The following is a 14,564-nucleotide window of genomic DNA, read 5'->3' on the forward strand; positions in this document are numbered from 1 at the left end:
GCCTCTTCTCACTGTCAGGGAGTCCCGACAGCCAGAAAGCACGCTCCCCCACTACAGAAAGCGCCATGGAACGCCCGCAAGCTTGGACAGCCTGACGAGCATTGCGGAGGACGAGGTCGTTGACCGTAAGGATCTCCTTCCACAAGGTTGGCGAGGGGGATCCTTTGTCCAGCTGCTGCCCCAAATCCTCCAAAATTTCCGCCTGGTAAGCGGAAAGCAGGGACGAAACATTGAGAGCCCTGACAGCCAAGGCCGAGGATTTATAAGCGGCCTGATGAACAGAGGCAGAAAAACGGTCCATTTTGCCCGGCAAGACCGCTTCGGAGGGGCGAGCAGCCCGCCCTGGACGGGGTTGAGATGCCTGGCAATCGACGGCTCGACAGCGGGGGGATCACCCAAGCCGAGAGCCGCCATGTCTTTCACCTCCAGACCCGCGAGACCGTGTTTGAGGTTCAGCGGGTCACTCCAGTAGTGCCTCACGTGCTTTGCGCACGCTGGCAGGATGGGGAAGAGTTGTTTCCTCGGGCTCGAGCACTTTCCCATCATACACATCCCTCTCCTGGTTGGTGGCGCTCTGCAGAGCCGGCCACGGAATGTTAAGGCGAGCTGCCGCTCGTTCGCACACGTCGGGGGGTTAGCCTGGTGAAAACCAGAGAGTGGGATGGCCTCCTCGTCCTCTGAGACCCCAAGAAGGCCCGCATCGTCTTCATCGCCGGAACCAGCCGGTTCATCGGCGAACGGGAGGTTGCCCGCGAAGATATCCTCTTCGGGGAACGCAGGATTAGGCAGGTCAGCCCAATGAAGCGACGTCGCGCCCCGGGAGGCCCCCGGAGGCGCGTCGCCGTCACCGTGTCCCCCATCCGAGTCAGAAAGGCCGAGCTCGATACACTGGGTAGCGGCAACTTTGAGTCGATGCCGCAGGAGCTTTTTCGGCAGCACATGGCAATGGCTGCAATGCTCCGTGTTCTCCAAACCCTCTTATGCATGCTTGAGGCCCAAGCAGACCACGCAGAACTCGTGAGAGTCCTTAGCTGCGATGAGAGCCCCGCACGCGGCCGGGCAGGCCCGTGATGAGCTGGTCCCGGGAGCATTGGCAGATTTAGAGAGCGACATGTCGGCTAAAAACTCGTTAATATCCGTGCCGGGCAGCCGTGGAAAGTAAGGGGGAGCAGGTGAAAAAAGCACGAGCGTGGGTGGCTCAGGATGCGTAGAAAAAACACAGCTAACCTGGCTGAATAGACGACTGTCACGTCTAGCGGAGGCTGATCAGACGATATGTCCTCCTGAAGACACACAGTGAGCAGCGAAATCCAACCGAACTGTGTTAAAGCAGAGATCGCGAGAAGCGAATGACAACTGAGGAACAGCAGCGCAAGCAGACCTTATATGCGTTCAGGTTAGGGGGTGGGGCCTTACTTGGCATTGGCTGCGCGCTTCTGTCTGTCTAGCCAGACTTGGTGCAATTAGATGCTTCTGCAGAGGTCAGGTACGGATGCCCTTCCCATAGGTGGATCTCGAAACGAGATGATGAAAGAGAACATTAAATATGTAAACGACTTTATTGGGTATTCAGTTCAGTAAGTTCAGAGATTAAACGCATATACATAGTGTTGATGTCACAACCATGCTAATTAGTAACGTAACATCAACCTTGGACCATAGTGACGGGTAAAAATATATGATGACGGATTTTTTATGAGCCTGTTCGTCAAAATGACTGACAATGAAAAAGTCTAGCGCAACCTCTGCCGCAAACCTCTTTGTCGCTCCGTGAGACTGCCATCTAGTGGTAGGCCGTAGTTTATGCACGGTTGTGCGTGGATCTGAAGTTGTTTGTGTGTGGATTGTCCAATGCAAAACCACGTAAAGAACGTCTCAAAATCCAAATGCACAGAACAGGATGAATGGACGCGTTTTGCAGGTACACAACTGCACAACTTCTCATTGGTATGCGCAAAATGATTATACATTAACACAAAATAAAACATTGTATTCACAAATCTGTCTCTATTTGTACAAATCGCCTCATGTTTATTACAATCTAAATTTCACAGATTCAAATCATATGGCATTTGTTTGTGAATACTAAAATACAAGTGTAACTTGTATGACGTTCACGGATGACTGTGCATGCATTTGTTAATCATTTTGATATTAAATTCATCCCATAGGGTCTGGGTGAGCATTCGCTTTTAGATAGAATGCATCTTTTGTTCCGACACTTTAATTTTTGCAATTTTACGTGTCTAATACATGCATGGGCAACTTATTATACACCAAAGACACAGAAAAACACGTATTCGCGCCATATGGCTCATTTAATATACTCAAAGAGCAACTTTTCACACTAAATTAAAAAAGCAATAAAGAAAATCATGTTCCTGTAAAAACTAGTTCTGGATTGGAACCAACAGCATATAAACACATGTGTGAACTAGTGATGTGCGCTACGACTAATTTGACAGTCATTTAAACGAAGGTTTTGTAACCGTGTAGTGGACTAGCCTAAAACTAAGAATGGCTTTGGACTTAAAATATGTAGCCTATACAAAATCCATTTTATTTTCTCCTTTAAGTCTGTTTTTTCGGACTCTAAAAGCTAAATTAAATTTTTGTAATCAAATTAAATTAAATCTTAGTAAAAGTGTGTCTATTACACTGAAATCATGAAACTTAAAATATTTAACAACAATTAATTAAAAGCTTAAAAACGAATGTTTCATTATTTGTTTATTTAAATGATGTTGAATGAAAAAAACATAGCTTTATTAATTATGTCGCAATTGAAGTAGCCTACAAGTTATAATTAGGGTAGGCTTATAGCCTATCAACAAACAAGCCTACATTACATCATGTTTTTATTATTTGTAAAGCAAAGCAATGTGTGTAAACAAAAAAGTGAATAGAAAGCAATGGACAAAAAGTACTGAACAAGCTACAGAACGCATTTGATCTCGTGCAGAGCGAATTAAAAAGCTGCTAATAAAGCATACTGGCTATATTAGCTAATTTATAGAACATACATCGGCTAAACACTCAAGTCCGCATGTGATTATGATGTTAATATTATTTTACATGTTCTTGTTGAGGAAATGCAAGCATTATGCTCGGATGAAAGTCGGCTCAATGTTTGTGATCAATAATTCCGTCTGAGGAATCTGCGCAAACTCTGCAAGGGCACACAGATAACAGTGCTAAGCGATCATGTTTATTCAAGCACTTTTTTTGTGATAAACGTCATAATCAAAGAAATTTCAAAGTTCTGTGAATCTAGAAGCTGAGACGTTCTCATCTCAGTTTTATTGAGTGTGCTCAAGATGCATTCACCGCATTTACAGGTCATTCTGCCATCAAATAACGTCAATCTGTCTTTCATGCATTTAAAATATTAAAATACTGATATTTATTATTAAGTAATTGTTAACATAACTGTATGTAGCTTTATCATTATCTACTTTTTCGTTTTATGCCTGCATTCCGCGCTGCATTTTCTGCATCAATATCAATCAATAAGAACCCAATACAGTATGGTTACGCATGGCTTCAGTGAAATTATTATTATGCCACTTTGATATGGCATAGTTTGCGTAAACCTACCCGTTTTCCTCCTTCAAAACACCCCCACAACTCGTCTTTCAAGTGGTCATTTCTGAGCGTGCTGCAATTGGCACAAAGGAAACGCATGTTAGATCTGACCTAAAATTAAAACATTTGGTTCCTGATACACTTTTAAAGACTATTAATAATTATTTTTTTAAACATGTTGTTTTAGTGTGTAATTTAAAAGGGTTGTAAACAAAACATTAAAATGAAAGTCATTTAAATTATAACATTTTGTGTATTTTTTTCCTGTAATCGACTGTTATTTTCAATGTCGACTAGTAGGAGCTTACAGTTTAAACGACTAGTCGATTAGTCTCGCACATCCCTAGTGTGAACACACGTGGAATATTATTTTAACATTAAAAACAATAATATAATATCTTTTAATATAATGTGTTGGCTTGTTTAGTTGCTTTGTTGTGTGAAACTTGTATTGAATGTTTGCAGCTTTGTAACAGAAGTGTGAAAATCTTTAAAGAATCATAAAGCCACTGTTGGGAATCACTCGAATGTGGGCCACTTCACTACACAAGATCAAGCACATTCACAAAACATACAAACAGTCATCGACTGCAAACAAATCAATTCTTGAGGATCCTTGCATGTTGGAGCAAATTGTTTCCATTGTGTTGGGGTTGCAGATCAGAAACAAATAATGTAGAATATATATTATTTTTACATATTTACATATTTGTAATCAGGATTTTTATTGGTCAAATGAAGGCCTTTACTGGGAACCACTGGTTTAGATGATCATGGCCCAGAATGTTCTTGGATGCAATTCAAGCAGGACCTGGTGTCAGATTCCCCCCAGAAATGCATGGTGGAATGACGCTGCTTGTCTGAGGAGCTCAGTCTTGTTCTAATTTTAGCTGTGGCTCCACAGTACTCGCATAATGACAGTAGGTAGGGTTGGCTTTAACAGGCATGCAGCCTGCTGCAGGAGAACTAGCACTTCAGAGGATAGAGAGTATTATGTTTAGAAGACATATTAGGTTATCTGGTCCCCCCATTCTTTCCACAGAATCATTTCCCATATGGCCACAAGATGTAATTGACTATTTTGACAGTCTGGCATGCCTCCAGACTCACATGTCTTATACAAACTAATCACACATTATTTTTCATATCTTAACTAGTCTTACTTTGATATTGAGATCGAATTTTATAGAGCTACTTTAATAACTGTGGAAAGCATATAGCAAATACAGTATCTCACAGAAGTGAGTACACCCCTCACATTTTAGTAAATATTTTATTAGATCTTTTCATGTGACAACACTGAAGAAATGACACTTTGCTACAATGTAAAGTAGTGAGTGTACAGCTTGTATAACAGTGTAAATTTGCTGTCCCCTCAAAATAACTCAACACACAGCCATTAATGTCTAAACCGCTGGCAACAAAAGTGAGTACACCCCTAAGTGAAAACGTCCAAATTGGGCCAAAAGTGTCAATATTTTGTGTGGTCACCATTGTTTTCCAGCACTGCCTTAACCCTCTTGGGCATGGAGTTCACCAGAGCTTCACAGGTTGCCACTGGAGTCCTCTTCCACTCCTCCATGACGACATCACAGAGCTGGTGGATGTTAGAGACTTTGCGCTCCTCCACCTTCCGTTTGAGGATGCCCCACAGATGCTCAATAGGGTTTAGGTCTTCACCTTTACCCTCGGCTTCTTTAGCAAGGCAGTGGTCGTCTTGGAGGTGTGTTTGGGGTCGTTATCATGTTGGAATACTGCCCTGCGGCCTAGTCTCCGAAGGGAAGGGATCATGCTCTGCTTCAGTATGTCACAGTACATGTTGACATTCATGGTTCCCTCAATGAACTGTAGCTCCCCAGTGCCGGCAGCACTCATGCAACCCCCGACCATGACACTCCCACCACCATGTTTGACTGTAGGCAAGACACACTTGTCATTGTTCTCCTCACCTCACATGCACTCAACTTCTTTGATCGACCATGGCGAGGCCTGTTCTGAGTGGAATCTGTCCTGTTAAACCGCTGTATGGTCTTAGCCACCGCGCTGCAGCTCAGTTTCAGGGTCTTGGCAATCTTCTTATAGCCTAAGCCATCTTTATGTAGAGCAACAATTCTTTTTTTTCTCAGATCCTCAGAGAGTTCTTTGCCATGAGGTGCCGTGTTGAACTTCCAGTGACCAGTATGAGAGAGTGAGAGTGATAACACCAAATTTTAATACACCTGCTCCCCATTCACACCTGAGACCTTGTAACACTAAAGAATCACATGACACCGGGGATGGAAAATGCCTAATTTGGCCCAATTTGGACATTTTCACTTAGGGTTGTACTCACTTTTGTTGCCAGCGGTTTAGACATTAATGGCTGTGTGTTGAGTTATTTTGAGGGGACAGCAAATTTACACTGTTATACAAGCTGTACACTCACTACTTTACATTGTAGCAAAGTGTCATTTCTTCAGTGTTGTCACATGAAAAGATCTAATAAAATATTTACTAAAATGTGAGGGGTGTACTCACTTCTGTGAGATACTGTAAATTATTTTTTAATATTAATTCGTTCATTTTAGTAATTAATTATCAATGTGTTCAAAACGGGTAGTATAGACAAAAGTTGTAACCTTGAACATATTATAGCCTTTTATATTAAGTATAAAAACTGACTGTTGGTTTTTATCAGGTGAAGCAGGAGAACCCAGCAAAGAGGAATCGTTTGAGCTGCGAGCTGATCACTTCCACCCCACAGAGAAATGACCTGTCAAGGAAAAGCATCTACAGAGCTCGTAGGAGAAGCTCCATTAATGGAGGTGAGTCAAAGGTGTCCCAACCAATGTAACGTGATTTTCTGCCTTAAGGCAGGGGTTTCCAAAACTTTTCATTCATGGACCCACCTAGGCCGGTATGATCTGTCTCAGGGCCCACTAACATTATGGAGAAAGTGCACAAGAGACTAATGAAATATGAAATTAATTGCAACACCAATACAAGCATCTTTGCACGACCCACCTTAATTTACTCAAACAGTTTGACAATCCCCTGCCTTACGGGGGTCGCACACCGGACGTGCAAGCGCAGAGCCGCTCAACGTCGCGTCTAGAACAACTCTGTTATTAATGTGGTAGAATCGAGTAATTTATTAAGGTTATTCTGTATTAATGTGCCGTTTTTCAGTTAATCCCAAACAGATAATGCATTTTATGGTGAAGTCAGTTTGTACATTAAAGATGATTTCAGTAAATAACATCTAATTTAATGTTAAAGATTTGACTCTTGTCCGAGGCACTCGTCAACGTATACAAATGGACCTATAAAGACCTCTACCCCATAGTCCCTAACCCCCCGCTGTATATTTTAATAGCTATAGTATAACAGACCAATATAAAGTCCAGAGATTTAGTTCTAATTCCATTATAGGTTAACGGATGCCCTTTCTCCTCAAATGTTTTTCTGTAGCAACAACAAACCATGACACGAGTAAGCCTGTCAGGCCTAATGGGAAGTTGGAGGACTCAGAGGAGGTTGTGAGCAGTCCACCCCGTACCACCCTGCTTGGAACCATCTTCTCTCCTGTCTTCAGCTTTTTTTCGCCAGCAAATAAAAATGGTGAGATGAGAAACCACTGAACGTAAGACTATTACTGTCTACCTAAACAAACCAGAGTAATAGCTTTCCAGATTTTTTCATGTTTAGTAAGATGATCCTGAGTGAAAGAAAACCAATGCAACTTTTATTCCAATGCATTAAAATGTTAAAAATCCTGTTCTCCGTCACATCAGGCTCGGATTCACCAGGCCAGGCAGTGGAGGCAGAAGAGATTGTAAAGCAGCTGGAAATGGAGCAAGTAGAAGAGATGCCCACCAGTACTGCCACATCTAGAGAGCCCCTAAGTGTCCCTCTCTACACCAGTGCCATGCCCTCAGCCTTCAGACCGCCAACTTCCATACACGCACCTGAGTGTGAGGACACCACTCATCCTGACCTTTCCCCTCTCACAGGTGTGAAAGATGTGACTTTGGATTATCCATACTAAGGACTAAATCAAATGCACCTGGCATCATTTTGTCATCTGTCCTATGCGTTTAGCTCCTGGCTCTCCTCCAACAGGGGGACATGTGGACACTTCTATCACTGTCCCGGCTGAAGGATCCTATGAGGAGGAGTGGGAAGTGTTTGATCCGTGAGTTCACCTGTACTCTCATACAAGCTGAATACATATTTTTGATAATATTGTTTTATTTATTATCTATTGTTATTGTATTATTGACATACATCTTATTTTTTGCTTGCCAATAATTCATGTTCCTTCATCTACGTAGAAGAGATATTTCATGTTTATTACAAGGCTTCATTTTTTTAATGTAAAATGTTTTACAGGTATTTTTTCATCAAACACGTACCTCCACTAACAGAAGAACAACTGACTCGCAAACCTGCACTCCCTCTTAAGACTCGCAGCACTCCTGAGTTCTCTCTGGTTCTTGATCTGGTCAGTCTTAAAATCCACTTCCTCTGCCACCACAGTGTATTTTTGGGGGATGAAAGATGTTCATTGCATTTTTTCCGCATTCACAGGATGAAACTCTTGTCCATTGTAGCTTAAATGAGCTGGATGATGCAGCATTAACCTTTCCTGTCCTCTTCCAAGATGTCATTTACCAGGTAAATACCAACTCTAAGCTGTCTTGTTGTGTTTCAGTAATTTACCACTAGAGGACGCTGTATGGTCATTTTCAGAAGCAACTTCAGCACTTGCTTACCCAAGGCTGAAAATAACCTAAATTAAATTTAGTGAGGAATGAGTTTTTACTCAAATTCTGAAAAGTCATGTTATCTGAAAGGTGGAGATTCTAATACAGTTTCTGTTAGGTTTATGTGCGACTGAGGCCATTTTTCAGAGAGTTCCTGGAACGCATGTCTCAAATTTATGAGGTAAGCTTCTGCTATCCTTTTTTCCCCAAATAATGGATGATATTACATGGAACACTTTTTGTCCCGCTTAAAGGGGTCATATGACATGGCTAAAATGAATATTATCATTTGTTTTAGATGTAATACTACTACTTCTACTACATTTTATTTATAGGCTCCTTACTGACACTCAAGGACACAGTACAGCAATAGTACAGCAACAATCATCAAATAAAAATAATGAATACAAGCTAGATATAAAAATGAAATAGGCACACAAATAAATACAAAGAATAATCACAGAAAAGCATGTCTAAAAAGTATGTTTTAAGACGAGATTTAAAAACATAGAAATTAAACTTTTAACATCCTGCTGTAACGAATTCCAAAGGAGGGTTTGGCAGACAGGTAGAGCTGGGTGTCGTCGGCATAGCAATGAAATTGAATGCCAAACTTCCTAAAAATGCTACCTAAGGGCAGAAGGTAAATAATAAATAAAAGAGGACGCAAAACTGAACCCTGCCGAACACCGGTAGTGATGTAAGATGGTTTTGATGTATACTGTTTCAGTTGTATGAACTGGGTACGGCCAACTAGATAGGATCGAAACCACAATAAGGCAGTTCCCCCGATTCCGATAGAGTCTATCCATTAAAATACTGTGCGAGATTGTATCAAAAGCTGCGCTCAGGTCGAGTACAACAAGTATGGATAGGAGTCCTGAGTCAGCAGCTAACAGTAGGTCTTGGATATCTTGACTAATGCGGTTTCCACACTATGATGTGGACGAAAACCTGATTGGAATTGCTCATATAAACTATTATTAGAAAGATGGCCATGTAGCTGTGCTACAACAACCCTTTCCAATGTTTTAGAGAGGAACGGTAAAATTTAAATTGGGTGAAAGTTGTCAAAGTTACTTGAATCCACCCCTGGCTTCTTAAGTATAGGGGTTATGATGGCAGTTTTGAGTGTGGAAGGAACAACACCAGAGATTAGTGAAGAGTGTATAATGTCAGTGAGTGATGCAAGGTTTATACACGATTTAAGGTTCAAAAACGCTGTATTTTCCACATACCGTGCGCGTTTGTATCTCCTCTTTGCCCCGCCTCTCTGAAACGCGCAGATTTTTTACAAAGCTCATGGCTCTGAAAAGCGAGGTGTGCTATGATTGGCCAGTTAACCAGTGCGTAGTGATTGGTCGAATACTGCAAGCGTGTGATGGAAATGTAACGCCTCTTACCATATTTGGAACATCAGGTTCCAAAGCAATTGTACTGACAGGTACGCCCACCTTATTTGCGTATACATTTGGGCGGTCTTAGTCAAATCATACCACGAACTGACGTGGATTTGTGGGGGTGTGGTTACACGAGGCGTTTCAGGCAGGTCTGGGTAAGCATTTTAGATAGAATGCATCTTTTGTTCCGACACTTTACATTTAGCAATTTTATGTGTTTAATACATGCAGGGGCAACTTATAACACACCAAAGACACAGAAAAACACGTATTCGCGCCATATGACCCCTTTAACATCTGTTCCTCATAGTGGACTGAAGTTGTTTCATTGTTGGCTTTTCCCCCAGATCATTCTCTTCACTGCCTCAAAGAAAGTTTATGCTGACAAGTTGCTGAACATTCTCGATCCGAAGAAACAGCTGGTGCGGTCTGTGGACTTCTTTATTTTTTCTTTTATTTAAATTTTAAACGTTTTCCACATGACACTACTGTGCAGACAGTATTTTGTTTTGTTTTTTTTATTTTTAGAAACTAGCAGTTCTTGGTAAATGTAAATTTAGTCGAAGTGTCGGTTGTTTGGTAACCCAACCAGTTTTGTCATGGCTGTGCAGAATTTCTCTATAAGGTTTGGTTACAGTGAAGAATTGGGGTGGATGGAGAGGTTTGCTCTCTAGCAAATGAATCTCCACACTATCCTCTGGTGTCAAGTCTTTGCTCTGAATACATTATTCATTCATGCTCTGGAGATTTATTTTGTTGTTCTTCTCTCTTTTTGTGTTTGTGTGGGTTTCCAACATGTTCTAGGCACCGATTATTTCGTGAGCATTGTGTCTGTGTACAAGGAAACTACATTAAGGATCTAAATATTCTTGGACGTGATCTGTCCAAGACTATTATTATTGATAACTCACCACAAGCCTTCGCTTATCAGGTGAGTTGTCCATTGTTACCTCATCCAAATTTCCATCAATTCCAACCCAAACTAGTTTTTAGTAATGTTACACATTAAGGAAATACAGTGTTTCTCCAGCCCATATGTTTCACCCACAGCTCTCCAATGGAATTCCTATTGAAAGCTGGTTCATGGACAAGAATGACAATGAGCTTCTGAAGCTTGTTCCTTTCTTGGAGAAAGTGGTGGAATTGGTATGCGTGCACAGTGTTGTTGTTTAGTTTTCATTTCTTTCTGTGTCTGTCAGTTGTCGTTAGCGATTTTGAAGCTGGAAAAGTTAGTTATGAAACTTAAGAGTTGATTACCTAGGCTGTGTCTGAAACCGCTCCCTATCTCCTGCACTATATCGGGTGTCCGCCATTTTGTAGTGGTGTCCGAAACCTGAGTTAACTACTTCATTCCCTACATTCGTTCACTCTTTTTTACCAACAATGCACTCTGATTTTGAGTGTACATTCGATGTACACTCGCTCACTCACTATTTCCCATGATACAACAGGCGACGACCGCTTGATTAGAATCAGCTGGAGGAGAGTGACCGTTAATGCCACGAATGCATGTTTATACACTTGTGTTTGTTCTTCATGACAGTTATTTTCATGTTTTTGAGAATAAACAGATTAAATGAATGTTATAGACAGTGGTGCTTTATTTTAAATATATTAAATCATTTTATTAAGCGTAATAAACGTTAAAGTAAATAAACGTGGCAAACAGTTGTTTTGTTCTCTTTATTAAAATCTAATACAAAAACGTGACAAATAAGGTGAAAATTAACTTTACCATTTTATTAAGCAATCCATGAAGCCACACAGGTGTAAGATAACGACAGTCCACGACGGTACTGTCAGACGCAGGTTATATTACTTCAGTGTCCATAATCGTTCACTCAATTTCATTTACATCTTCCCCATATAGTGGACTCAAATGTCATTCGCTATATAGGGAATAGTGAAGGAGTGAGCGAGGGAGCGGTTTCAGACACAGCACTAGACTTTTACAAAATAATTGTATAACTTGTATCACAGTCTGTAAAAAATTGCATTATTAGCACAAAGGTTGCAAGTTTTATTCCCAGGGAACGCATTAAGCATTAGAAAAGGGAACTAAAAATGTTATTTTTGGAATATATATGAATTGAGTGTGTAAATGTATTTTTCTGTTGTCTTGTGTCTACAGAATGAGGATGTGCGGCCACATGTCCGTGAGCGGTTCCGGCTGCATGACCTCCTTCCCCCTGACTGAGTGCTTACAGTGGAATGAAACGAAACAAATGCAGATATATGCTTTGGATTTTTGCCATTATTGTTAAAAGTAATCTTTGTTCCCCACGTTTGAACTATTATGATAACAAAACAAAAGTGTTGATTCATTTTTTTCCCCTCTGTGCAATCAGAAGGATTTAAAGTGGTTGTTTGGTATCTTCAGTTTGATCATCCAGTACAAGGTAATGTGTAGCAGTCAGAAAGAATCATGATGTCTTTTGGTGCCGCCGTTAACCAATTTTAGCATGAATGGCCAGTAAGAAAAGCATAGCTTTTTGATAGAAGTTTCTGTGTTAACATAATTGTTTATTTTCTGGCATTTTTAACATCTTCAGTATGCATTCCTCTTCACCTGTATGTTTTTGGGGGGTTGTGTTTTTTCAAATCAGTGGTTTTCAGCTTCTGTTTTGTTTTTTTGTATGCCAAAATGTGTTCATTTCGCAAATAACTTTGTGTTAATCTAGTAACGTTCTATTCTTGAATGTTGTTTGTTTTCACAGAGCTCATTGGACTCGTTATTTCATATAAGGCGTTAAAAAAAGAATGGGTTAAACCATAGTGATGGCTGTTTTTTTAAAAATGGGCTTGCAGCGAGTATATTCTTAAATTCTTGAAATGAGAAGTTCCCATGTAAAGGTTGAAAGTCCAGAAAGTTTCAGTTATTTCTCCACAGATGTTTATTAGTCAAAGCTAATATAATCAGTTAGTAGCACCCATCTGTGCTTTTCAAAACTAGGAATGTTATTCATCATCTACTGTTACATTTTTATAACGTTATTGATTTTGTATTCAAATTTTTTTCGCTTTTGTTGATGTTGCCCTGTGTAATTTGTTGTTGTTATTTACTGGTGTTCTTTGAGAGGTATCACCATAAATACATTGTTTTAGTGTTAGATATGATGCATGTGTTTTCATGTTAAATTTAGGAGCTAATGTAGCATGACCCAGAGCTAATCTGAACTGCAAAGAAGAGAATGGAGTGCTGAAGCCTGTAATAGCCCTGTTTATAGCACCAGCATAACAACAGCAAGCATCATCGCTGTGGTTTAAACCTGACTGCCTGTAGTTCTGTTTTCTTCTATAATGGGATTCTGAGGTTTTTTAAGATGTCAAGCATTGTGAAATATTCTTCTAGATGAATGAGTGTATATGAGTCTGGGGAGGAATGAGAGTTGAATATACTGCAAAGATTGTATTCTCTTCATTCCGGAGGTATGGTAGTGATGCTTCCAACTGAGTAATACGAGAGATCAAACTACAGTTGTGCCATTTAGGGTGAGTAAAGCGGGGCCGGGCTAGTTGTATTCCCTGCCGTTTTTCTGGCTTATGCTCTGTTATGTATTTATATTGAATATGTTCACTGGTGCCATTTTTACACTCTTTGTTAATGGGTCTTAGTAATGGACAATCACTGATTACATCGTATGTCTCTACATTGTGATCCTTTCAGTAATTATTTGCTGCATAATTTTTTGTAAATCGAGGCCTTTTGGTTCGACTGTAGTTTGAAGGTATTTTTGGAAATTGTATTACTGTACGTAGTAGACGAATGGTTGTGCCCATTGTTTTTAGTACATTCTTTTTAATTTTTTTAATCCTACAATCTGTTGGAATGTACAGAGGAAAGGAAAGGGTAAAAAGTGTGATCCTAAGGATCCTGCTCTACTAACAAAAGGTTTTTTTCTGTTTGACAGAGTCCATTAGCACCAAGCACTGTATTTTTCTCATGCGACAATAGACTTGGTAAAATGGTTATACGTGGCATACATTAAGTATTATACCCAACTTTTGTTAGTTTTATAAATTCCTTCTTCCTGCATTATTGCGAAATTACCTTTATTGAGGTAGTGTCCTATGTCCCAGAATGTTATCTCAAATATTGGGAGGCAGGGGTTGCAACTACCCTTAGGTACCAGTAGGGTTGGGAATCGAAAATCAATTCCAATTTGGAATCGAAAGGAATAGGAATCGGATACTTGAGATCAAAATTTGAATTCCTCTTATCAATTCCTGTGTGCATATTTTCAGAAAAGTACATGCTTTGCATGATCTGCTGATATCTCAATAAAAGCCCTTATGAAAATTATCGATATTTTTTACTATAGTTAGCATAGTTTAGCTATAGAATTTGCATTAAAGCACAGGAATCACAAATTAACCATAGTTGCATTATAGTAACTGTTTAACCATGATGTAGTTCAACTATGATAATACAAATTGTAATAAATCAGAAAAGGTGTGTTTCTATGTGTAAATATACACAAAACGGTGCTCATAAATATATATTGCAAACAAGTCAATAAGTAGGCTAAATGACCATACAGGTTGATATCTAAATGTTTTACTTCAACTGTGGAATCGATAAGAATCAAAATCGATAAGCAGAATCATAATTGGAATCGGAATCGATAAAATTGAAACGATTCCCAACCCTAGCACTTCTTTTAAGACAGAGAGTTATTTTGTATGATTGTCAAAGAGTGGAAGTGTATTAAATGTTAAAGGTTTGTTTCATATGTACAACCAATTCATTGTAATGTGCTTTACTTTTTGTACAATGCATATTGTACTAAAACATGCAGTTTCATGACAAAAAAAATGTAAAAGGAAATCTTTT

General features: G+C 39.9%; 1 protein-coding gene across 1 annotated transcript; it reads left to right on the forward strand.

Moving 5' to 3' along the window:
• The first annotated feature begins 1,900 nt into the window (after window positions 1-1,900).
• On the forward strand, window positions 1,901-12,085 carry ctdspl2b (CTD (carboxy-terminal domain, RNA polymerase II, polypeptide A) small phosphatase like 2b). The gene is made up of 12 exons (XM_057324889.1): window positions 1,901-1,921; window positions 6,263-6,389; window positions 7,036-7,185; window positions 7,359-7,577; window positions 7,666-7,759; window positions 7,957-8,068; window positions 8,155-8,241; window positions 8,449-8,511; window positions 10,078-10,157; window positions 10,535-10,661; window positions 10,781-10,876; window positions 11,862-12,085. The coding sequence occupies exons 1-12, from the start codon at window positions 1,901-1,903 to the stop codon at window positions 11,925-11,927; spliced, it is 1,242 nt and encodes a 413-aa protein (XP_057180872.1). The 3' UTR covers window positions 11,928-12,085.
• Window positions 12,086-14,564: the final 2,479 nt, after the last annotated feature.

Source organism: Triplophysa rosa, linkage group LG1, assembly GCF_024868665.1.
Source record: "Triplophysa rosa linkage group LG1, Trosa_1v2, whole genome shotgun sequence".
NCBI classification, from domain to species: Eukaryota; Metazoa; Chordata; class Actinopteri; order Cypriniformes; family Nemacheilidae; genus Triplophysa; species Triplophysa rosa.

Excerpts from the sequence above, each read along its gene's own strand:
- ctdspl2b (XM_057324889.1), top strand. The coding sequence starts at position 1,901 with ATGAATGGACGCGTTTTGCAG. Across the intron at positions 8,242-8,448 it reads TCCAAGATGTCATTTACCAG|GTTTATGTGCGACTGAGGCC; the intron begins GTAAATACCAAC and ends AGTTTCTGTTAG. Across the intron at positions 8,512-10,077 it reads GCATGTCTCAAATTTATGAG|ATCATTCTCTTCACTGCCTC; the intron begins GTAAGCTTCTGC and ends CTTTTCCCCCAG.